Source organism: Salmo salar, chromosome ssa12 (assembly GCF_905237065.1).
Source record: "Salmo salar chromosome ssa12, Ssal_v3.1, whole genome shotgun sequence".
In the NCBI taxonomy this organism is placed as follows: Eukaryota; Metazoa; Chordata; class Actinopteri; order Salmoniformes; family Salmonidae; genus Salmo; species Salmo salar.
In genome coordinates, this window is record NC_059453.1 from 98,436,008 (window position 1) to 98,460,322 (window position 24,315).

Sequence of the window (24,315 nt, forward strand, 5' to 3'; positions counted from 1 at the left end):
ACTTCACCGCATCAAAGGGACGATGGACGGGGCCATGTACCGTCAAATCTTGGGTGAGAACCTCCTTCCCTCAGCCAGGGCATTGAAAATGCGTCGTGGATGGGAATTCCAGCATGACAATGACCCAAAACACACGGCCAAGGCAACAAAGGAGTGGCTCAAGAAGAAGCACATTAACCTTTCTAGGGTATGTGGGACGAAATCGTCCCACCTACTCAACAGCCAGTGGAATCCCGTGGCGCGATATTCAAATACCTTAGAAATGCTATTACTTCAATTTCTCAAACATATGACTATTTTACACCATTTTAAAGACAAGACTCTCGTTAATCTAACCACACTGTCCGATTTCAAAAAGGCTTTACAACGAAAGCAAAACATTAGATTAGGTCAGGAGAGAACCCTGCCAAAAATAATCACACAGCCATTTTCAAAGCAAGCATATATGTCACAAAGACCAGAACCACAGCTAAATGCAGCACTAACCTTTGATGATCTTCATCAGATGACACTCCTAGGACATTATGTTATACAATACATGCATGTTTTGTTCAATCAAGTTCATATTTATATCAAAAACCAGCTTTTTACATTAGCATGTGACGTTCAGAACTAGCATACCCACCGCAAACTTCCGGTGAATTTACTAAATTACTCCCGATAAACGTTCACAAAAAACATAACAATTATTTTAAGAATTATAGATACAGAACTCCTTTATGCAATCGCGGTGTCCGATTTTAAAATAGCTTTTCGGCAAAAGCACATATTGCAATATTCTGAGTAGATAGCTCGCCATCATGGGCTAGCTATTTTGACACCCACCAAGTTTGGCACTCACCAAACTCAGATTTACTATAAGAAAAATTGGATAACCTTTGCTGTTCTTCGTCAGAATGCACTCCCAGGACTTCTACTTCATCCACAAATGTTGTTTTGGTTCAAAATAATCCATAGTTATGTTCAAATATCCTCTGTTTTGTTCTTGCGTTCAAGACACTATCCGAACGGTGACGTGCGGACGCGTATCGTGACAAAAAAAATCAAAATATTCCATTACCGTACTTCGAAGCATGTCAAACGCTGTACAAAATCAATTTTTATGCGATTTTTCTCGTAAAAAAGCAATAATATTCCGACCGGGAGACGTCCTTTCCGTTCAAAGACTCAAAATCTAAAATGGACTCTTCACGTGCACGCGCGCACCCGTCTCATTGTTCTCAGATCGACCACTTACCAAATGCGCTACTGTTTTTCAGCCATGGGCTGCAAAGTCATCGTTCAACGTTCTGCCGCCTTCTGGGAGCCTATGGGAGCCTCAGAAAGTGTCACGTTACAGCAGAGATCCTTTGTTTTCAATAAAGAGAGTGTAGAAGGCCAAGAAATTCTCAGAGAGGGCACTTCCTGTACATAATCTTCTCAGGTTTTTGCCTGCCATATGAGTTCTGTTATACTCACAGACACCATTCAAACAGTTTTAGAAACTGTAGGGTGTTTTCTATCCAAATCAAACAATTATATGCATATTCTAGTTTCTGGGCAGTAGTAATAACCAGATTAAATCGGGTACGTTTTTTATCTGGATGTGAAAATACTGCCCCCTACCCTAGAGAGGTTAAGGTCCTGGAGTGGCCAAGCCAGTCTCCAGACCTTAATCCCATAGAAAATCTGTGGAGGGAGCTGAAGGTTCGAGTTGCCAAACGTCAGCCTCGAAACCTTAATGACTTGGAGAAGATCTGCAAAGAGGAGTGGGACAAAATCCCTCCTGAGATGTGTGCAAACCTGGTGGCCAACTACAAGAAACGTCTGACCTCTGTGATTGCCAACAAGGGTTTTGCCACCAAGTACTAAGTCATGTTTTGCAGAGGGGTCAAATACTTATTTCCCTCATTGAAATGCAAATCATTTTATAACATTTTTTACATGCATTTTTCTGGATTTTTGTTGTTGTTATTCTGTCTCTCACTGTTCAAATAAACCTACCATTAAAATTATAGACTGATCATTTCTTTGTCAGTGGGCAAACGTACAAAATCAGCAGGGGATCAAATACTTGTTTCCCTCACTGTAAGTGTTACAGGGCGATAGTTTGTTTCCACCTCCAAAGCCCGGCTCCAGAGTCTCAGTGGACCTGCTCTCACTTGGGGCCAAAGCCAGGACGTATTTTTCAGCTCGCATTTATATAACAATGGCTAACTGTGAACATGGGGTAACACCTACCACAGTTAACACCTTCTCACAAAGCAACAGTCTTGATGATGCAGAGGTTGTTAATTCTGCTCTTCACAAGTGCTCAGTGTCAGCCCTAGCTATGGAAACACAGTTTCCAAAATATAACACTAGAGCCTACATAAACATTGTGACCAGCACCAGCCCGCCAATTAGGCAGGATTAAGTCAAATTCACATAAATAGCCTTTATGCCACTTGGTAAGAGAAATGTTCTTTTGTTTTTGGACAGAATTATATGAGGTGTTATGTGTTGTTGAAGGTGCGTCAGTTTAGGCTCAGAAAATGCTGGGAAAAGCAGATGACGCCTCTTCATAAGATGGTGCCGATGTACATAGACGCCTCGTTTCAGTCTCCTTTGCAGTATTTTTTTTTTACTGTTATTAGCCCGGAATGTTCTTTGCATTATTACATACAGACGGAAAATAACTTTTGGTTATCAGAAAAGCAGTAACTCACCAGCATTTTGACCAGGAATACAACTTTCCTGAATTGTATCCTTTGTTCGTATCTTTTAAGGCGATTTAACTCATCCCAGAGGCTGCTCCAATACACCGTCGGCGGAAAAGAGCTATTCGGAGTGTACTTTTAGTCCGAAGCAGGAGGCGTGCACACCATGCACCGCTTCCAAGTATATTACTCGCTAATGTTCAGTCGCTGGACAATGAAGTAGATGAGCTCAGGGCGAGGATCTCCTTCCAGATAGATATCAGGGACTGTAACATACTCTGTTTCGTGTAATCATGGCTCTCTCTGGATATACTGTCCCCATCCATACAGCCAGCTGGGACCGAGAGACTGAAACATAGGTTCTATCTCAAGGCCATCAGACTGTTAAACAGCCATCACTAACACAGAGAGGCTGCTGCCTACATACAGACTTGAAATCATTGGCCACTTTAATAAATGGAACACTAGTGACTTTAATAATGTTAACATATCTTGCATTACTCATCTCATACGTATATAATGTATTTTATAACATCTATTGCATCTTGCCTATGCCGCTCTGCCATTGCTCATCCATATATTTATATGTATATATTCTTATTCCATTCCTTTACTTAGATTTGTGTGTATTAGGTAGTTTTAGTGAAATTGTTAGATTCCAGAAGCACAAGCATTTCGCTACACTCGCAATAACATCTCCTAACCACGTCACCAATAAAACTTGATTTGATTTGAAACACTAAAGTCTGGGCCTTTATGGTAAAACACCAGGTTAAGTCCTTAGTTGAAATTCACCAAATATTACCTTTAGATTTAACACAATAGGATAGTATGTGTACATATATCTCCACGTGTGCATATGTACGCGTCTCAGTACTCACACTCTCCGCTGTCCCCTCCCGGAGGCTGATAGAAGGACAGTCCCAGAGATATCAAGGCAGCCACCTCCAGGATGATCAGAGTCACGTCCTGCAGAGCTTCCCATACTAACTGGAGGAAGGTTTTTGGCTTCTTTGGAGGTATAAGGTTTTCCCCAAACACTTCTTTCCTCTTATCTAGGTCATCTCCTGTTAAGCCTGTTGGGAGAAAGAAAAGGCAGTGAGAAAGAATCCTGATTGGTCGTTTAGTTTGGTGTTTTAATAGAGGAAATGAGGGAAAGACCACCTGATTAAACCTGTTCTGTTTTCAAACATCAAACGTCCTATTCTCTCTTTCTCTCTCTCTCTCTCTCTCTCTCTCTCTCTCTCTCTCTCTCTCTCTCTCTCTCTCTCTCTCTCTCTCTCTCTCTCTCTCTCTCTCTCTCTCGCTGTCTCTCTCTCTCTCGCTGTCTCTCTCTCTCTCTCTCTCTCTCTCTCTCTCTCTCTCTCTCGCTGTCTCTCTCTCTCGCTGTCTCTCTCTCTCTCTCTCGCTGTCTCTCTCTCTCTCTCTCTCTCTCTCTCTCTCGCTGTCTCTCTCTCTCTCTCTCTCTCTCTCTCTCTCTCTCTCTCTCTCTCTCTCTCTCGCTGTCTCTCTCTCTCTCTATCTCTCTCTCTCTCTCTCTCTCTCTCTCTCTCTCTCTCTCGCTGTCTCTCTCTCTCGCTGTCTCTCTCTCTCTCTCTCTCTCTCTCTCTCTCTCTCTCTCTCTCTCTCTGAATGGCGCTGCAATGGATAGCTGACCTTGTACTCTCCTGACCAATCCTGATGCTTACTGCGATTATTTGCGCTGATCTTAACATTTTTTTTGTACATAATGTGTCCAGCATTGTTTCCTATGACCGCAAATAACTTCTGGACATCAGCACAGCGATCACTAACCTTGATTTGGAATAAGATTTCTACTTCAAGGTGTCGGGGGTGCAGGACATACTGCTCACCCCGGACCGGGCCCAGATACTGGACCGGGCCCCGATCCCAGATACTGGACCGGGCCCCGATCCCAGAGACTGGACCGGGCCCCGATCCCAGAGACTGGACCGGGCCCCGATCCCAGAGACTGGACCGGGCCCCGATCCCAGATACTGGACCGGGCCCCGATCCCAGAGACTGGACCGGGCCCCGATCCCAGAGACTGGACCGCCGATCCAGAGACTGGACCGGCCCCGATCCCAGAGACTGGACCGGCCCGATCCCAGAGACTGGACCGGGCCCCGATCCCAGAGACTGGACCGGGCCCCGATCCCAGATACTGGACCGGGCCCCGATCCCAGATACTGGACCAGGTCCTGATCCCAGAGATGAAACTACATCAGCAAATAAATAATCCAACTCTACCCTCCATTCCATTGGCAAACGCACTGGACAACAAACTGGACAAGCTCCTTTTCAATGCGAACTGAAAAAACTGTAATAATATATATAAGACCATGGTGATTGCCTACGGAGCTGTGAAGGGAACGGCACCTCCATACCTTCAGGCTCTGATCAGGCCCTACACCCAAACAAGGGCACTGCGTTCATCCACCTCTGGCCTGCTGGCCCCCCTACCTCTGAGGAAGCACAGTTCCCGCTCAGCCCAGTTAAAACTGTTCGCTGCTCTGGCACCCCAATGGTGGAACATGCTCCCTCACGACGCCATGACAGCGGAGTCAATCACCACCTTCCGGAGACACCTGAAACCCCACCTCTTTAAAGAATACCTAGGATAGGATAAAGTAATCCTTCTAACCCCCCCCCCCCCCCCTTAAAAGATTTAGATGCACTATTGTAAAGTGGTTGTTCCACTGGATATCATAAGGTGAATGCACCAATTTGTAAGTCGCTCTGGTTAAGAGCGTCTGCTAAATGACTTAAATGTAAAATGTAAATATGTTTCTGTATGTTTCTCAGAGTCGTGGCTGAACAAGGACATGGATGATCTACATCCATCTGGCTTTTTCTATGTATCGTTAAGACCATACAGCAGTGTTGGATAAGGTAAGGTTAAGGGGGAGGTGTGTGTGCATCTTTGTTAACAACAGCTAGTGCACAATCTCTAATATTAGGGAAGGTTCGAGGTTCTGCTCACCTGTGATAGAACACCTTCATGATAAGCTGTAGACCACACTATTTCCCGAGAGAGTTTTCATCTATATTTTTCTTAGCTGTCTATTGACCACCACAACCTGATGCTGACACTAAGACCGCACTCAACAAGCAGCGCTCCTAGTGGCCTATGATTTGAATGCAGTAACATTTCTACCAGCAGGTCACCTGTGCAACTAGAGGTGACAAAACTGTAGATCAAATTTACTTGTTTACTTTAAATTTACGGCGCTCCTAGTAGCCGGGGACTTCAATGCAGGGAAACTTACATCCGTTTTACCAAATTTCTATCAGCATGTTAAATGTGCAACAAGAGGGGGGAAAAAAAACTCTAGACCACCTTTACTCCACACACAGAGACACATACAAAGCTTTCCCCTGCCCTCCATTTGGCATATCTGACCATAACTCTATCCTCCTGATTTCTGCTTGCAAACAAAAACTCAAACAGGAAGCGGATGCTAAACTACAGGACTGTTTCGCTAGCACAGACTGGAATATGTTCTGGGATTCTTCCAATGGCATTGAGGAGTTTACTACATCAGTCACTGGCTTCATTAATAAGTACATCGACGACGTCATCCACCACAGTGACCTTACGTACATATCCCAACCAGAAGCGTCAACATGGGTTACCAGGACGCGTACTCAGAGCTTGCTCTAACCAGCTCTCAAGTGTCTTCACTGACATGTTCAACCTGTCCCTGACCCAGTCTGTAATACCAACATGTTTCAAGCAGACCGCCGTAGTCCCTGTGCCTAAGAACGCCAAGGTAACCTGTCTAAATGACTATCGCCCCGTAGCACTCACGTCTGTAGCCATGAAATGCTGGTCATGGCTCACATCAACACCATCAACCCAGACACTCTGGACCCACTCCAAATCGCATACCGCATACCGCCCCACAGATGATGCAATCTCTATTGCAATCCATGCTGCCTTTTCCCACCTGGTTAAGAGGAACACCTATGTGATTATGTATTTATTATTACTATTACGTGTTATTACTTTTCTATTATTTATCTATTCTCTTTCTCTTTGCGTTGTTGGTAAGGGCCCGTAAGCATTTCACTGTTAGTCTACATCTGTTGTTAACGAAGCATGTGACGAATAAAATTTGATTTGACGTGATCTTGGTCTTTCTCCTCTCCCCTCTCATCTCTTCCTCTCCCTCTCTCTCTTTACCTTTTTCTCCTCTTTTTATCTCTTCCTCTGTACCTCTCCCTCCCCGTCTCTCTCTCTCTCTCTCTCTCTCAAATTCAAGCAGTTTTTTTTTTACATGAAAATCAATGGGTACAAATAGTGATAATAAAAACGTAATTGTACAAATAAATACATAATAGAAATAACAACAAGACAATAAAAACATTGTAATACAAAATATAATAAATAATACGGAAGATTAAAGGATAAACATGGAAAATGAACATGCTACTATTATTACTACTAAAATAAATTCTACCACAACTACAACTCATACAACCCTGTGTTGTTGTTTATTCCATGTGTATCTCTGTGTTGTTGTTTGTGTCACATTGCTTTGCTTTATCTTGGCCAGGTCGCAGTTGCAAATGAGAACTTGTTCTCAACTAGCCTACCTGGTTAAATAAAGTTGAAATAAAATAAAATTAAAAAATAAATTAACACTAATACTACAACTATCCCTACCACTAGTATCATTTATACCTCTAATATCTCTACTACCACCATTACCACTAGTATCATTTATACCTCTAATATCTCTACTACCATTACCACTAGTATCATTTATACCTCTAATATCTCTACTACCATTACCACTAGTATCATTTATACCTCTAATATCTCTACTACCATTACCACTAGTATCATTTATAGCTCTAATATCTCTACTACCGTTACCACTAGTATCATTTATACCTCTAATATCTCTACTACCATTACCACTAGTAGTATTTATACCTCTAATATCTCTACTACCATTACCACTAGTATCATTTATAGCTCTAATATCTCTACTACCGTTACCACTAGTATCATTTATACCTCTAATATCTCTACTACCATTACCACTAGTATCATTTATACCTCTAATATCTCTACTACCATTATCACTAGTATCATTTATAGCTCTAATATCTCTACTACCACCATTACCACTAGTATCATTTATACCTCTAATATCTCTACTACCATTACCACTAGTAGTATTTATACCTCTAATATCTCTACTACCATTATCACTAGTATCATTTATACCTCTAATATCTCTACTACCATTACCACTAGTATCATTTATACCTCTAATATCTCTACTACCATTACCACTAGTATCATTTATACCTCTAATATCTCTACTACCACCATTACCACTAGTATCATTTATACCTCTAATATCTCTACTACCATTACCACTAGTATCATTTATACCTCTAATATCTCTACTACCATTACCACTAGTATCATTTATACCTCTAATATCTCTACTACCATTACCACTAGTATCATTTATACCTCTAATATCTCTACTACCATTACCACTAGTATCATTTATACCTCTAATATCTCTACTACCATTATCACTAGTAGCATTTATACCTCTAATATCTCTACTACCATTACCACTAGTATCATTTATACCTCTAATATCTCTACTACCATTATCACTAGTATCATTTATACCTCTAATATCTCTACTACCATTATCACTAGTATCATTTATACCTCTAATATCTCTACTACCATTACCACTAGTATCATTTATACCTCTAATATCTCTACTACCATTACCACTAGTATCATTTATACCTCTAATATCTCTACTACCATTATCACTAGTATCATTTATACCTCTAATATCTCTACTACCATTACCACTAGTATCATTTATACCTCTAATATCTCTACTACCATTACCACTAGTATCATTTATACCTCTAATATCTCTACTACCATTATCACTAGTATCATTTATAGCTCTAATATCTCTACTACCATTACCACTAGTATCATTTATACCTCTAATATCTCTACTACCATTACCACTAGTATCATTTATACCTCTAATATCTCTACTACCATTACCACTAGTATCATTTATAGCTCTAATATCTCTACTAACCATTACCACTAGTATCATTTATACCTCTAATATCTCTACTACCATTATCACTAGTATCATTTATACCTCTAATATCTCTACTACCATTACCACTAGTATCATTTATACCTCTAATATCTCTACTACCATTACCACTAGTATCATTTATAGCTCTAATATCTCTACTACCATTACCACTAGTATCATTTATACCTCTAATATCTCTACTACCATTACCACTAGTATCATTTATACCTCTAATATCTCTACTACTACCATTACCACTAGTAGCATTTATACCTCTAATATCTCTACTACCATTACCACTAGTAGCATTTATACCTCTAATATCTCTACCTACTATAACTATAACTAACTGTCAACTTCACCACTACATCAGAACTACAAACACCGTCAACATTACTACAGCTACCACTACTACTACTACTGATACCACCACCATCACCCCCATCATTAAACTACTACTGTTACCATCACACCTACTAACATACCACTACTATTTGGAGTACCAATAACATAATAAGATGTATTATTATTATAATAGTAATAATAATAATAATAGTAATAGTAGTAGTTGTAATAATGTGTTACTGCTTAATGATACCGATTTAATTGGTCATGAGTTGTTCTTGTTTTTCCTCTGGGTTTAATAATTAAACGTTTCTATTAATTTCTTTGAATAATTAACTTCCCGGTCTGCCTCTTATCTCCATATCTTCCTCTCTCCCCCTTAGTCTCCCTTTCCCTCTCTGTCTATTTGGTGGTGTTATTGTGAGAGTTATCAGACTGCAGTGATTAACTGGTGGTGTCATTATGAGAGTTATCAGACTGCAGTGATTAACTGGTGGTGTCATTATGAGAGTTATCAGACTGCAGTGATTAACTGGTGGTGTCATTATGAGAGTTATCAGACTGCAGTGATTAACTGGTGGTGTTATTATGAGAGTTATCAGACTGCAGTGATTAACTGGTGGTGTCATTATGAGAGTTATCAGACTGCAGTGATTAACTGGTGGAGAGACTGCAGTGATTAACTGGTGGTGTTATTATGAGAGTTATCAGACTGCAGTGATTAACTGGTGGTGTCATTATGAGAGTTATCAGACTGCAGTGATTAACTGGTGGTGTCATTATGAGAGTTATCAGACTGCAGTGATTAACTGGTGGTGTTATTATGAGTTATCAGACTGCAGTGATTAACTGGTGGTGTTATTATGAGAGTTATCAGACTGCAGTGATTAACTGGTGGTGTTATTATGAGAGTTATCAGACTGCAGTGATTAACTGGTGGTGTTATTATGAGTTATCAGACTGCAGCAGCAATACTGACCAGTGGGTCATAGAATATAATGGTTATGTGATTATGATTATGATTAACTGCCACTAGGACAAACCACAACTAGGTAGGTGTCAACACAGGAATAGGGTGGTTATTACTGTGCTAGTGGTCCAATCGTCAGCTATACATCACATTACCTAAGAGGATTGTATCCAGTGGAAGCATCATCAGTGAAAACACAACAGATATTTCCATCTCAGGGTTTCAACACCAGCGGTGTGTTTGCCTCTCTACTGAATGACGGTGCCGGCAGGTAGTCTAGTGGTTAGAGCGTTGGGCAGGTAACCGAAAAGGTTGCTGGACCGAATCCCCGAGCTGGCAAAGGGTAAAAATCTGTCATTTTGCCCCTGAACAAAGCAGTTAATTAACCCACATGTTCCCCAGTACATTTACATAACATTTTAGTCATTTAGCAGACACTCTTATCCAGAGCAACTTACAGTAGTACAATAAATCTAATACATTTTTTTTTCCTTCTTTTTTTTCTTCTTTCCATACTGGTCCCCCGTGGGACTCGAACCCACAACCCTGGCATTGCAAACACCATGCTCTACCAACTGAGCCACCCGGGACCGGTAGTCAGTGATTGTAAATAAGAATTTGTTCGTAACTGACTTGCCTAGTTAAATAAAGGTTAAATAAATAAAAACGAAATACAAAAAAAGGACCTGACACAACCTGAGAGTTACCTCATTATCTAAACACACGTGACTTCAACTATGACCAATACGTGCTCTATTGATCTCCGCTTGACAAGAAGGAAAAGGGCTGCATATAGCTCAGGTTAATGGGATCTAGCCTTCCTAACAAAATACATGAGGTTATTATTTAACTTGGTCAACATGAATAATATTCATATTTTAGCTTTAACCCGAAAAAAAAATAAAACATTTGGATGCATCCATTAATGATGGGCAAGTTTAACATGCTGCTGATATAGTCTGAGAATAGTGATGGTGTAGTGTTGTACATTCAGAATCATATACATTTTAAGAGGCGGGATGAACTTAATGTATGTCATTATGGGCTCAGGTACATCTGCCTCACCAGGCAGCCACACCTGAAACCCCACCTCTTTAAGGAATACCTGGGATAGGATAAAGTAATCCTTCTAACCCCCCCCCCCCCCTTAAAAGATTTAGATGCACTATTGTAAAGTGGTTGTTCCACTGGATATCATAAGGTGAATGCACCAATTTGTGTGTTACGTGGATGACTTATGTACTGGATTTGACCAGGCCACAGACAGTAACAGAGATGTATTTATCTTGGGGGATTATAATTTAAAGGGAAAGGATCAGAATAAAATAAAATAGTAGTTTCTTCACTTTTTTTGAACTTTACTTTTATAAAAAATAATATGCATTTTCCATGACAACAAAAAGTACTCGTTACATTTTGACAATTCCCACACTTATCAAGAGAACATCCCTGGTCCTCCCTACTGCCTCTGATCTGGAGGACTCACTAAACAGAGAACATCCCATGTCATCTCTACTGCCTCTGATCTGGTGGACTCACTAAACAGAGAACATCCCTGGTCGTCCCTACTGCCTCTGATCTGGAGGACTCACTAAACAGAGAACATCCCTGGTCATCCCTACTGCCTCTGATCTGGAGGACTCACTAAACAGAGAACATCCCTGGTCGTCCCTACTGCCTCTGATCTGGAGGACTCACTAAACAGAACATCCCTGGTCATCTCTACTGCCTCTGATCTGGAGGACTCACTAAACAGAGAACATCCCTGGTCGTCCCTACTGCCTCTGATCTGGAGGACTCACTAAACAGAGAACATCCCATGTCATCTCTACTTCCTCTGATCTGGTGGACTCACTAAACAGAGAACATCCCTGGTCATCCCTACTGCCTCTGATCTGGAGGACTCACTAAACAGAGAACATCCCTGGTCATCCCTACTGCCTCTGATCTGGAGGACTCACTAAACAGAGAACATCCCTGGTCATCCCTACTGCCTCTGATCTGGAGGACTCACTAAACAGACAACAACCCTGGTCATCCCTACTGCCTCTGATCTGGAGGACTCACTAAACAGAGAACATCCCTGGTCATCCCTACTGCCTCTGATCTGGTGGACTCACTAAACAGAGAACATCCCTGGTCATCCCTACTGCCTCTGATCTGGAGGACTCACTAAACAGAGAACATCCCTGGTCGTCCCTACTGCCTCTGATCTGGAGGACTCACTAAACAGAGAACATCCCTGGTCATCCCTACTGCCTCTGATCTGGAGGACTCACTAAACAGAGAACATCCCTGGTCATCCCTACTGCCTCTGATCTGGAGGACTCACTAAACAGAGAACATCCCTGGTCGTCCCTACTGCCTCTGATCTGGAGGACTCACTAAACAGAGAACATCCCTGGTCATCCCTACTGCCTCTGATCTGGAGGACTCACTAAACACACATGCTTTGTTTGTAAATTATATCTGAGTGTTAGGGTATGGCCCTGGCTATCCGTCAATAATAATTAAATACAAATTGTGACGTCTGGTTTACTTAATATAAGGAACTTGAAAGGATTCATGCTTTTATTTTTGATACTTAAGTACATTTTAGAAATTACATTTACTTTTGACACTTCAGTATATTTAAAACAAACTACTTTTAGACTTTTACTCAAGTAGTATTTTACTGGGTGGCTTTCACTTTTACTTGAGTCATTTTCTATTAAGGTATCTTTACTTTTACTCAAGTATGACAATTGAGTACTTTTTACACCACTTGTTAAATTATTGAGATATGCTGAGAGCTGTGGTTTGAAACAAATGGTTAATGACACTACTAGATCATCAAATAAGTTGGGTCACCATTCAGACACGTGCATTGATCTGATCTCCTGTAATATACCATTGCAATGCTCAAAGGCTCAAAGGCCTGGTCAATGCCAGTGGGCTGGACAGACCATAATAGTGTGACCGTAACCATGAACACCAAGGTTCCAAAGAAACCCCCCAAGGATTGTGGTCAAGAGAAATGTCTGAATGATTTGACTGATGTACCCTGGGATTTATCTAAAGGATGATTTAAATCAGGATTTATTGAATTCCTCATTGATTGTAAAAAAAAAAGGTCTGGAATATAGTGAAGGACTTACTTGGTACATCTATCTCATCATACCAATCTAGTGTGGAGGTTGACAGAAGAACAATAACAAAACCAGCTGATATTACCAATCATTTTTCAGATTTTTTTTTTTTTTATACAAAGCAAAACTAATTTACTGAGAGATAATGTAAACACCCATTCTTCCAGACAAGCTATTGTCCAATGGATTGATGATCATATTATGAGAAACAAGATCTGCTCTTTTAGTCTACAAATAGTGTCAGTAGAGGAGGTTTTAAACCTATTGAAGTCATTATCCAATGGTAAATCTACAGGTTACGATCTTATGGAGTAAGAAAATACTTTTCTACGCTGCTCCCCAGATTGCAGCTCCACTGAAATACATATTTAATTGGTCACTGGAACAGGGGCATTTTCCAAATGTATGGAAGCATTGCTAAACTGTGTCCAATCCCGAAAGACTGCAAAGACCCATTACTCTTGCCAATAGTTGACCAATCATGTGTCTGTTACTTGGGCTGCAGTTTCTGAGGCTGGTAACTCTAGTGAACTTATCCTCTGCAGCAGAGGTAACTCTGGGTCTTCCTTTCCTGTGGCGGTTCTCATGAGAGACAGTTTCATCATAGCGCTTGATGGTTTTTGAAACTGCACTTGAAGAAACTTTAGAAGTTCTTGAAATTGTTCGTATTGACTGACCTTCATGTTTTAAATTAATGATAGACTGCCGTTTCTCTTTGCTTATCTGAGCTGTTCTTGCCATAATATGGACTTGGTCTTTTATCAAATAGAGCTATCATAAGTCACATCTGTTAATTGAAATGCATTCCAGGTGACTACCTCATGACGCTGGTTGAGAGAATGCCAAAAGTGTGCAAAGCTGTTATCAAGGCAAAGGGTGGCTACTTTGAAGAATCTCAAATATTGTAACGCCCTGGCCATAGAGAGGGGTTTTTGTTCTTTATTTTGGTTAGGACAGGGTGTTACATTGGGTGGGCGTTCTATGTTCCTTTTTCTATGTTTTTGTATTTCTTTGTTTTGGGCCGTGTGTGGCTCCCAATCAGGCACAGCTGAAGCTCGTTGTTGCTGATTGGGAGTCACACATAAGGAGCATGTTTTTCCTTTGGGTTTTGTGGGTAATTGTTTCTGTTAGTGTTTGCACCTGACAGGACTGTTTTGGCTGTCAGTTTTCTTGTGTTTTTTGTATAGTGTTCACGTTGTTCTATTAAAATTCTAATGATGAACACATCCTCTGCTGCACCTTGGTCTACTTCCACAGACAGCCGTTACAAATATTAAATATATTTTTATTTGTTTAACACTTTTTTGGTTACTACATGATTCCATATGTGTTATTTCATAGTTTTGATGTCTTCACTATTATTCTACATTGTAGAATATAGTAAAAAATAAAGAAAAACCCTTGAATGAGTAGGTGTGTCCAAACTTTGACTGGTACGGTATACCAACAACCTTCCTTATGCCTTATATGAGGCTCATGCTACTATATTTACATTTGATACTACAATTTATACAATGGATTCAACAGGAACAGCAAGCTCTACAAGTAGATCTGGGAAATATCAGGGAGTGGGTTTGCCAGAACAAAGTAGTTTTGAACGCTAAGAAAACCAAGGTTATGTTGGTCTGTTCCACTAGGAAAAGGCAAATTGAGGAAGTGTCAGAAACCACACTAGTAGGGGGTGCAGCTAGACAACTGCTTATCATGGTCATCTCAAATAAATCATCTATGTAAGAAAATTATCAAAACTGCATGTCTGATCAGACGGGTAGCTTAAATATTTACCGGGAAAGATTCTGTGGGCAAACAACCCAAGCCTTAATTGATAGTCAGGTAAACTACTGTTCTGAGGTCAAACAACCCAAACCTTAATTGATAGTCAGGTAAACTACTGTTCTGAGGTCAAACAACCCAAACCTTAATTGATAGTCAGGTAAACTACTGTTCTGAGGTCAAACAACCCAAACCTTAATTGATAGTCAGGTAAACTACTGTTCTGAGGTCAAACAACCCAAACCTTAATTGATAGTCAGGTAAACTACTGTTCTGAGGTCAAACAACCCAAGCCTTAATTGATAGTCAGGTAAACTACTGTTCTGAGGTCAAACAACCCAAACCTTAATTGATAGTCAGGTAAACTACTGTTCTGAGGTCAAACAACCCAAACCTTAATTGATAGTCAGGTAAACTACTGTTCTGAGGTCAAACAACCCAAGCCTTAATTGATAGTCAGGTAAACTACTGTTCTGAGGTCAAACAACCCAAGCCTTAATTGATAGTCAGGTAAACTACTGTTCTGAGGTCAAACAACCCAAACCTTAATTGATAGTCAGGTAAACTACTGTTCTGAGGTCAAACAACCCAAACCTTAATTGATAGTCAGGTAAACTACTGTTCTGAGGTCAAACAACCCAAACCTTAATTGATAGTCAGGTAAACTACTGTTCTGAGGTCAAACAACCCAAACCTTAATTGATAGTCAGGTAAACTACTGTTCTGAGGTCAAACAACCCAAACCTTAATTGATAGTCAGGTAAACTACTGTTCTGAGGTCTGGGGACATGCATCAGCATATTAAATTAGGAGGCTGCAGATTGAACAGAACAAAGCAGCAAGGATTGTTTTAAGGTGGAGATATGGGTTTTCTGTTGTAGTCATGCTCAATGCTCTTGGTTGCTCATAAATCAACAAGATAACAAAAAAAACAAACATGTTTATTTTATTTCACAATGTACACCATTTAAAACGGCCTAACTCTATTCACAACAGTATTCACTTGGTAAGAGACAGACATTCAGATAATACTAGGAATAAATTGTCCACCATCTACAGTGGGGAGAACAAGTATTTGATACACTGCCGATGTTGCAGGTGTCTTTTATACAGGTAACGAGTTCAAACAGGTGCAGTTAATACAGGTAATGAGTGGAGAACAGGAGGGCTTCTTAAAGAAAAACTAACAGGTCTGTGAGAGCCGGAATTCTTACTGGTTGGTAGGTGATCAAATACTTATGTCATGCAATAAAATGCAAATTAATGACTTAAAAATCATACAATGTGATTTTCTGGATTTTTGTTTTAGATTCCGTCTCTCACAGTTGAAGTGCACCTATGATAAAAATGACAGACCTCTACATGCTTTGTAAGTAGGAAAACCTGCAAAATTGGCAGTGTATCAAATACTTGTTCTCCCCACTGTATGTATTATCCAGACAGAAAAGAGAAACAGGCGAAATAAGATTTTGTTTTAGAGCAAAATAAAATAAATGGAATAATTTATCTTGAGAAAACCAGAAACGTTTCAATATATACATTCATACAATACTTTAGAAGTATTTAAATATACTACATTGGAAGGTTGTGCAGGACCATGGTAGATGAAGGAACCAATCTATCTGAACAGACTGCCATAGTATTTATCTGGTCACTACGGTAGAGTGGTATGTCTGTTGTGTGTAACACTGTGTTTTATATATATATATATGAAAATGTGATTGTATTATCAAATGTATTTGAATGTTAAAGGACTCTTGGAACATTAGCTCAAATGAGGACTGAAAGAGATCCTAATAAAATCAGACACATCGTCTGTCGTTATCAACTCTCTGAACTCTCTGTCGGTGATAACTGATGCTGATAACAACAGATAAAGACCAGTTAGAGAGAGAGAGAGAGAGACTGGGGGGGAGACTAGGGGGGAGAAAGGGGGAGGGAGAGAGAGTGGGAGGGGGGGAGGAGAGAGAGGGGAGGGAGGGAGAGAGAAGGGGGAGGGAAGGAGAGAGAGGTGGAAGGAGAGAGAGTGGGAGGGAGGGAAGGAGAGAGCGAGAGAGAGAGAGAGAAAGAGAGGGGGAGGGATAGAGAGAGGAGGGGAAAGGGAGAGAGAAGGGGGAGGGAAGGAGAGAGCGAGAGAGAGAGAGAAAGAGAGGGGGAAGGATAGAGAGAGGAGGGGAAAGGGAGAGAGTGAGACAGAAAGAGAGGGAGAATGTTAGAACCTTAGAATGCCCTCCCGTCCGGGTTCCAAATAGAACAGACTACAGATATATATATATATACTTATTAAGCATTCTGTTTTAATTGTCTCCCTCTGTGTGAGAGGAGAGAAGCTCATTGATGTCTCACAGCGTCACGCAAAAACACACACACAGCACCAGAGCATCACACACACGCTCACACGCCGAGAGTCTCCTCTGCTCGTAGCCGTGGGGAGCATTCCCTGCAGTGATTGGTAGAGCCGAGATGCACCATACAGCCCAGACAGGATAGAGCGCGCACACACACACACACACATTTCCCCACTCTCTCGCTCTCACTTTCACTCTCTCTCTTCTCTCTCTGCCTCTGTCAGTCGTAGAGTCAGGATATAGACCTATAGAGTCAGGATATAGACCTATAGAGTCAGGATATAGACCTATAGAGTCAGGATATAGACCTATAGAGTCAGGATATAGACCTATAGACTCAGGATATAGACCTATAGAGTCAGGATATAGACCTATAGACTCAGGATATAGACCTATAGACTCAGGATATAGACCTATAGAATCAGGATATAGACCTATAGAGTCAGGATATAGACCTATAGAGTCAGGATATAGACCTATAGAGTCAGGATATAGACCTATAGACTCAGGATATAGACCTATAGAGTCAGGATATAGACCTATAGACTCAGGATATAGACCTTGTAGTAGACTCGGGATATAGACCTATAGAGTCAGGATATAGACCTATAGAGTCAGGATATAGACCTTGTAGTAGACTCAGGATATAGACCTATAGACTCAGGATATAGACCTATAGAGTCAGGACATAGACCTATAGAGTCAGGATATAGACCTATAGAGTCAGGATATAGACCTATAGTCAGGATATAGACCTTGTAGTAGAGTCAGGATATAGACCTATAGAGTCAGGATATAGACCTATAGAGTCAGGATATAGTAGACCTAGTAGTAGAGTCAGGATATAGACCTATAGAGTCAGGATATAGACCTATAGACTCAGGATATAGACCTATAGACTCAGGATATAGACCTATAGAGTCAGGATATAGACCTATAGACTCAGGATATAGACCTTGTAGTAGACTCGGGATATAGACCTATAGAGTCAGGATATAGACCTATAGAGTCAGGATATAGACCTATAGAGTCAGGATATAGACCTATAGAGTCAGGATATAGACCTATAGAGTCAGGATATAGACCTTGTAGTATTGTATCTAATATTTTATACCTTTATTTAACTAGGCTAGTCAGTTAAGAACAAATTCTTATTAGGAACAGTGGGTTAACTGCCTTGTTCAGGGGCAGAACAACAAATTTGTACCTCTGTCAGCTCGGGGATTCAATCTTGCAACCTTTCGGTTACAAGTCCAAGGCTCTAACCACTAGGCTACCTGCCGCCCCAATATGTGGATTAGGGTTCCATTTGGTACTCAGGCACTGACTCTTCTCGTTACTGTGGGTAGTACACCAGGACACCAGTACAGTACAGTCGTGGCCAAAAGTTTTGAGAATATCACAAATACTTGCTACTTCAGTGTCTTTTTGTCAAATGTTACTATGGAATACTGAAGTATAATTACAAGCATTTCATAAGTGTCAAAGGCTTTTATTGACAATTACATGAAGTTGATGCAAAGAGAAAAATATTTTCAGTGTTGACCATTCTTTTTCAAGACCTCTGCAATCCGCCCTGCCATGCTGTCAATTAACTTCTAGGCCACATCCTGACTGATGACAGCCCATTCTTGCATAATCAATGCTTGGAGTTTGTCATAATTTGTGGGTTTTTGTTTGTCCACCCACCTCTTGAGGATTGACCATAAATTCTCAATGGGATTAAGGTCTGGGGAGTTTCCTGGCCATGGACCCAAAATATTGATGTTTTGTTCCCCGAGCCACTTAGTTATCACTTTTGCCTTACGGCTAGGTGCTCCATCATGCTGGAAAAGGCATTGCTCGTCACCAAACTGTTCCTGGATGGTTGGGAGAAGTTGCTCTCGGAGGATGTGTTGGTACCATTCTTTATTCATGGCTGTGTTCTTAGGCAAAATTGTGAGTGAGCCCACTCCCTTGGCTGAGAAGCAACCCCACACATGAATGGTCTCAGGATGCTTTACTGTTGGCATGACACAGGACTGATGGTAGCGCTCACCTTGTCTTCTCCGGACAAGCATTTTTCCGGATGCCCCAAACAATCGGAAAGGGGATTCATCAGAGAAAATGACTACCCCAGTCCTCAGCAGTCCAATCCCTGTACCTTTTGCAGAATATCAGTCTGTCCCTGATGTTTTTCCTGGAGTGAAGTGGCTTCTTTGCTGCCCTTTTTGACATCAGGCCATCCTCCAAAATTCTTCACCTAACTGTGCGTGCAGATGCACTCACACCTGCCTGCTGCCATTCCTGAGCAAGCTCTGTACTGATGGTGCCCCGATCCCTGCAGCTGAATCAACTTTAGGAGACGGTCCTGGCGCTTGCTGGACTTTCTTGGGTGCCCTGAAGCCTTCTGAAGAAATGCAGTGGAAATGTTTTTGGGGGATTCAGTTAATTTGCATGGCAAAGAGGGACTTTGCAATTAATTGCAATTTATCTGATCACTCTTCATAACATTCTGGAGTATATGCAAATTGCCATCATACAAACTGAGGCAGCAGACTTTGTGAAAATTCATATTTGTGTCATTCTCAAAACATTTGGCCACGACTGTACAGTCATAATGAGAAGTCACTGATGAGGTAGGGAAACCTTAGCTAGATCAAGGAGTCTGGCTGAGTTTAAAAAGATCACAGATTCATTCCCTGACTTATTGAAAGTTAAAACGAAAGTCAGAAAACTTCTGCCTGTCGACGATCTCCTTCTCCACAATGCATGGTTAGTTATGTCCAAACCTGTCTGCCTGTCGTCGATCTGCTTCTCCACAATGCATGGTTAGTTATGTCCAAACCTGTCTGCCTGTCGTCGATCTGCTTCTCCACAATGCATGGTTAGTTATGTCCAAACCTGTCTGCCTGTCGTCGATCTGCTTCTCCACAATGCATGGTTAGTTATGTCCAAACCTGTCTGCCTATTGTCGATCTGCTTCTCCACAATGCATGGTTAGTTATGTCCAAACCTGTCTGCCTGTCGTCGATCTGCTTCTCCACAATGCATGGTTAGTTATGTCCAAAACTGTCTGCCTGTCGTCGATCTCCTTCTCCACAATGCATGGTTAGTTATGTCCAAACCTGTCTGCCTGTCGTCGATCTGCTTCTCCACAATGCATGGTTAGTTATGTCCAAACCTGTCTGCCTGTCGTCGATCTGCTTCTCCACAATGCATGGTTAGTTATGTCCAAACCTGTCTGCCTGTCGTCGATCTGCTTCTCCACAATGCATGGTTAGTTATGTCCAAACCTGTCTGCCTGTCGTCGATCTGCTTCTCCACAATGCATGGTTAGTTATGTCCAAACCTGTCTGCCTGTCGTCGATCTGCTTCTCCACAATGCATGGTTAGTTATGTCCAAACCTGTCTGCCTGTCGTCGATCTGCTTCTCCACAATGCATGGTTAGTTATGTCCAAACCTGTCTGCCTGTCGTCGATCTGCTTCTCCACAATGCATGGTTAGTTATGTCCAAACCTGTCTGCCTGGAGTCAACGTCACACTCACTGCTCGAACAGGGTTCAAAAACAGGTCTGACAAATCACTCACACCTAACCCGGCTGCTTTTAACACCGTTCTGATCCAAAAAAGACATGCCAGCTTTTCCATAAAAATGGAGAATTCAATTTCATGTGAGAATAAACTTGAACAATATTGCATAATTTAGCAGTTTGTCTTGTGCTCTTTCTCAGTGGCTAATTATAGATCACCATGACAACACTATACAGTAGGTTACATCACGATCACGATGGTTGGATGGAAACACTATTGGTCTCCCAGGAATATCTAGAACCATGCAGAGACTAGAGAGAACTCTCTCTAGGTACAGCAGAAGATTAACTCTCTAGAACACATGCAGAGAGATAACTCTAGAACCGTACAGAGGTAGAACTCTAGAACGACACAGAGAGAGAACTCTAGAACCATACAGAGGTAGAACTCTAGAACGACGCAGAGAGAGAACTCTAGAACCGTACAGAGATAGAACTCTAGAACGACGCAGAGAGAGAACTCTAGAACCGTACAGAGATAGAACTCTAGAACGACGCAGAGAGAACATTTTCCAGGTAGCTGGGTCACTACACAAAATGAGTGCCTTTTGCATCCCTTTGATATTTTAAGTAAAAATATTGCACAAATGTTGAATTTTAAACGTCTGTTATATTAAATGAAATTCAAATTAAAAATATTAAGTGCCATTTAAAGCTACAATATGTATTGTTTTAAGCGACCTGACCCAATCCACATAGAAATTAGAGAAATTAGAGATCTGTCATTCTTATTAAAAGCAAGTCTAAGAAGCAGTTGATCTGTTCTATGAGTGCTATTTCTATGCTTCCTGTTCTTAAGTTTCATTTTGGTGTCTTTTACTTTTGGTTTTGTACACCAGCTTCAAACAGCTGAAAATAATATATTTTTGGGTTATGGAAAATGTATTTCACAACGGATTAGATGGTACAATGATTCTCCACACACTGACTGCTTGTTTTGTCACATAAATTGAAATTAGGCAAACTATTAGAATTTTTGCAATCAGGAAATGGTGGGAAAATGTAATATGGCAAACTCAATTAATCTGGTTTTTAATATGAATAAAAACTTGCTAAAATGACAAAATTCTGCATATCAACATGTCCCTCTAAGCATCCTCTGTGACTTCTATGACGTTTTTAACCCACTTAAAGGACAATTCCACCCAAAAACGTTATTCTGGTATGTGTTTAATTAGTCCATTGTTGACATAGTCACATAATGTTTTGCTTGTCAGCAATCAAGTTTTGAACATATGTAACTTTTAAAATACAGAAATCATTCTCGTATGATGCATTTTGCTTTATAAGATGCAAAACTCAGCATTATATGATGCAAAATGCATCATACAGGGATGATTTCTGTATTTTGAAAGTTACAATATCTTGAAAACTTGATTAGTGACAAGCAAAGCATTTTGGGACTATGTCAATAATGGACTAATTAAACAAATATCAAAAGATCGTTTTTTGGGTGGACTTGTCCTTTAACCCCAACAAGCGTCACCGTCATTCTAAAGCCCTGGGTATTCTGTTGCTTTGACAAAGTCATTTCTGAACGTTATTATTTATTTAATGTGATTAGTGATTAATTTTAAGGTCGAAAACCCCTGTCCTTTTGTTTGCAAAGTAAAACAAAAAAACAAAAAAACTTTACAATGGAAGACTAATATTTAATTTGTTTTGACTGACTTTGTTACGTTGTACAATATTTTTTTTAAATAATAATCAAACTGTTCCACATTTTACGTGAACTCAACTCTCGTTTTAAAATGGTCAAACTTTTCCTTTTCTTTTTTATTCTAAAGAAACATCGAACATCTAATAGTCAAATCACAGTGTAAAATGTACATCAAGTCGTTGAACACTGATCACTTTAACAATGTTTACATACTGTTTTACCCACTTCATATGTACACTGTACAAAAATATAAGCGCAACATGCAACAATTTCTAAAGATCTCGTTAGACCCTAATCTATGGATTTGACATGACTGGGAATACAGATATGCATCGGTTGGTCACAGATGCCTTTTAAAAAAAAAGTAGGGGTGTAGATCAGAAAAACAGTCAGTATCTGGTGTGACCTCCAATTGCCTCACGCAGCGCTACACACCTCCTTCACGTGGAATTGATCAGGCTGTTGATTGTGGCCTTTGGAATGTTGTCCCACTAATCTTCAATGGCTGTGTGACATTTCTGGATATTGGTGGGAACTGGAACCCGCTGCCGTACATGTCGGCCCAGAGCATCCCAAACATGCTCAATGGGTGACATGTCTGATGAGTAGTGCAGGCCATGGAAGAACTGGGACATTTTCACCTTCCAGGAATTGTGTACCGATCCTTGCGACATGGGGCCGTATCATGCTGAAACATGAGGTGGTGGCGGAAGTATCTCTGTGCGTTCAAATTACCATCAATAAAATGCAATTGTATTCGTTGTCCATAGCATATGCCTGTCCTGCACCGTAACCCCACCGCCACCACTCTGTTCACAACGTTGACATCAGTAAACCGCCCGCCCAAACGACGCCATACACCTTGTCTACCATCGGCCAGGCACAGTTGAAACCGGGATTCATCCGTGAAGAGCACACTTCTCCAGCATGCCAGTGGCCATCGAAGGTGAGCATTTTCCCTCTGAAGTTGGTTACGACGCCAAACTGCAGTCAGTTCAAGACCCTGGTGAAGGATGACGAGCACGCAGATGAGCTTCCCTGAGATGGTTTCTGACAGTTTGTGCAGAGATTCTATGCTTGTGCAAACCCACAGTTTGTTCAGCTGCTCTCAGACGATCCCGTAAGGTGAAGAAGCCGGATGTGGAGGTCCTGGGTTGTTGTGGTTACATGTGGTCTGTGGTCGTGAGGCCGGTTGGACGTACTGCCGCATTCTCTAAAACAACGTAGGAAGGGGCTTATGGTAGAGAAATTATCTTTCAATTCTCTGGTGGACATTCCTGCAGTCAGCATGCCAATTGCACGCTCCCTCAAAACTTGAGACATCTGTGGCATTGTGTTTTATAACAAAACTGCAAATTTTTGAGTTTCCTTTTATTATCCCACAGAAATGCTCACCAACAGGTATGGATCAGATTTTTTGTACAACAATTTAGAGAAATAAGCTTTTTGTGCTTAAGGAACATTTCTGGGTTCTTTTATTTCAGCTCATGAAACATGGGACCAACACTTCACATGCTGTGTTTCTATTTGTGTTCAGTATATATTCTTGTCAAGGCTCATCCAATGTAACTGATGTACACACCTTTTTTATTCATATTCTGCCATACTGTGTATGCACACCTTTATACACTGAGAGTACGAAACATAATATTGAGTTGACAAAACATTAAGAACATCTTCTGAATATTGAGTCGTCGTCCCCCCCGACTCAAATGCTTTCCATAGTTGTGTCA

General features: G+C 40.8%; 1 protein-coding gene across 14 annotated transcripts in view; it reads right to left on the minus strand.

Annotated features, from left to right (window-relative positions):
- The window catches only part of LOC106566233 (plasma membrane calcium-transporting ATPase 2), a 222,253-nt gene that overhangs the window by 127,369 nt on the left and 70,569 nt on the right, over positions 1-24,315 (minus strand). For all 14 annotated transcript variants that reach the window (XM_045691977.1, XM_014134115.2, XM_045691982.1 and 11 more), the window contains exon 3: positions 3,560-3,754. In XM_045691977.1, the coding sequence (XP_045547933.1) occupies positions 3,560-3,754 (195 nt within the window). The remainder of the gene's footprint in view (positions 1-3,559; positions 3,755-24,315) is intronic.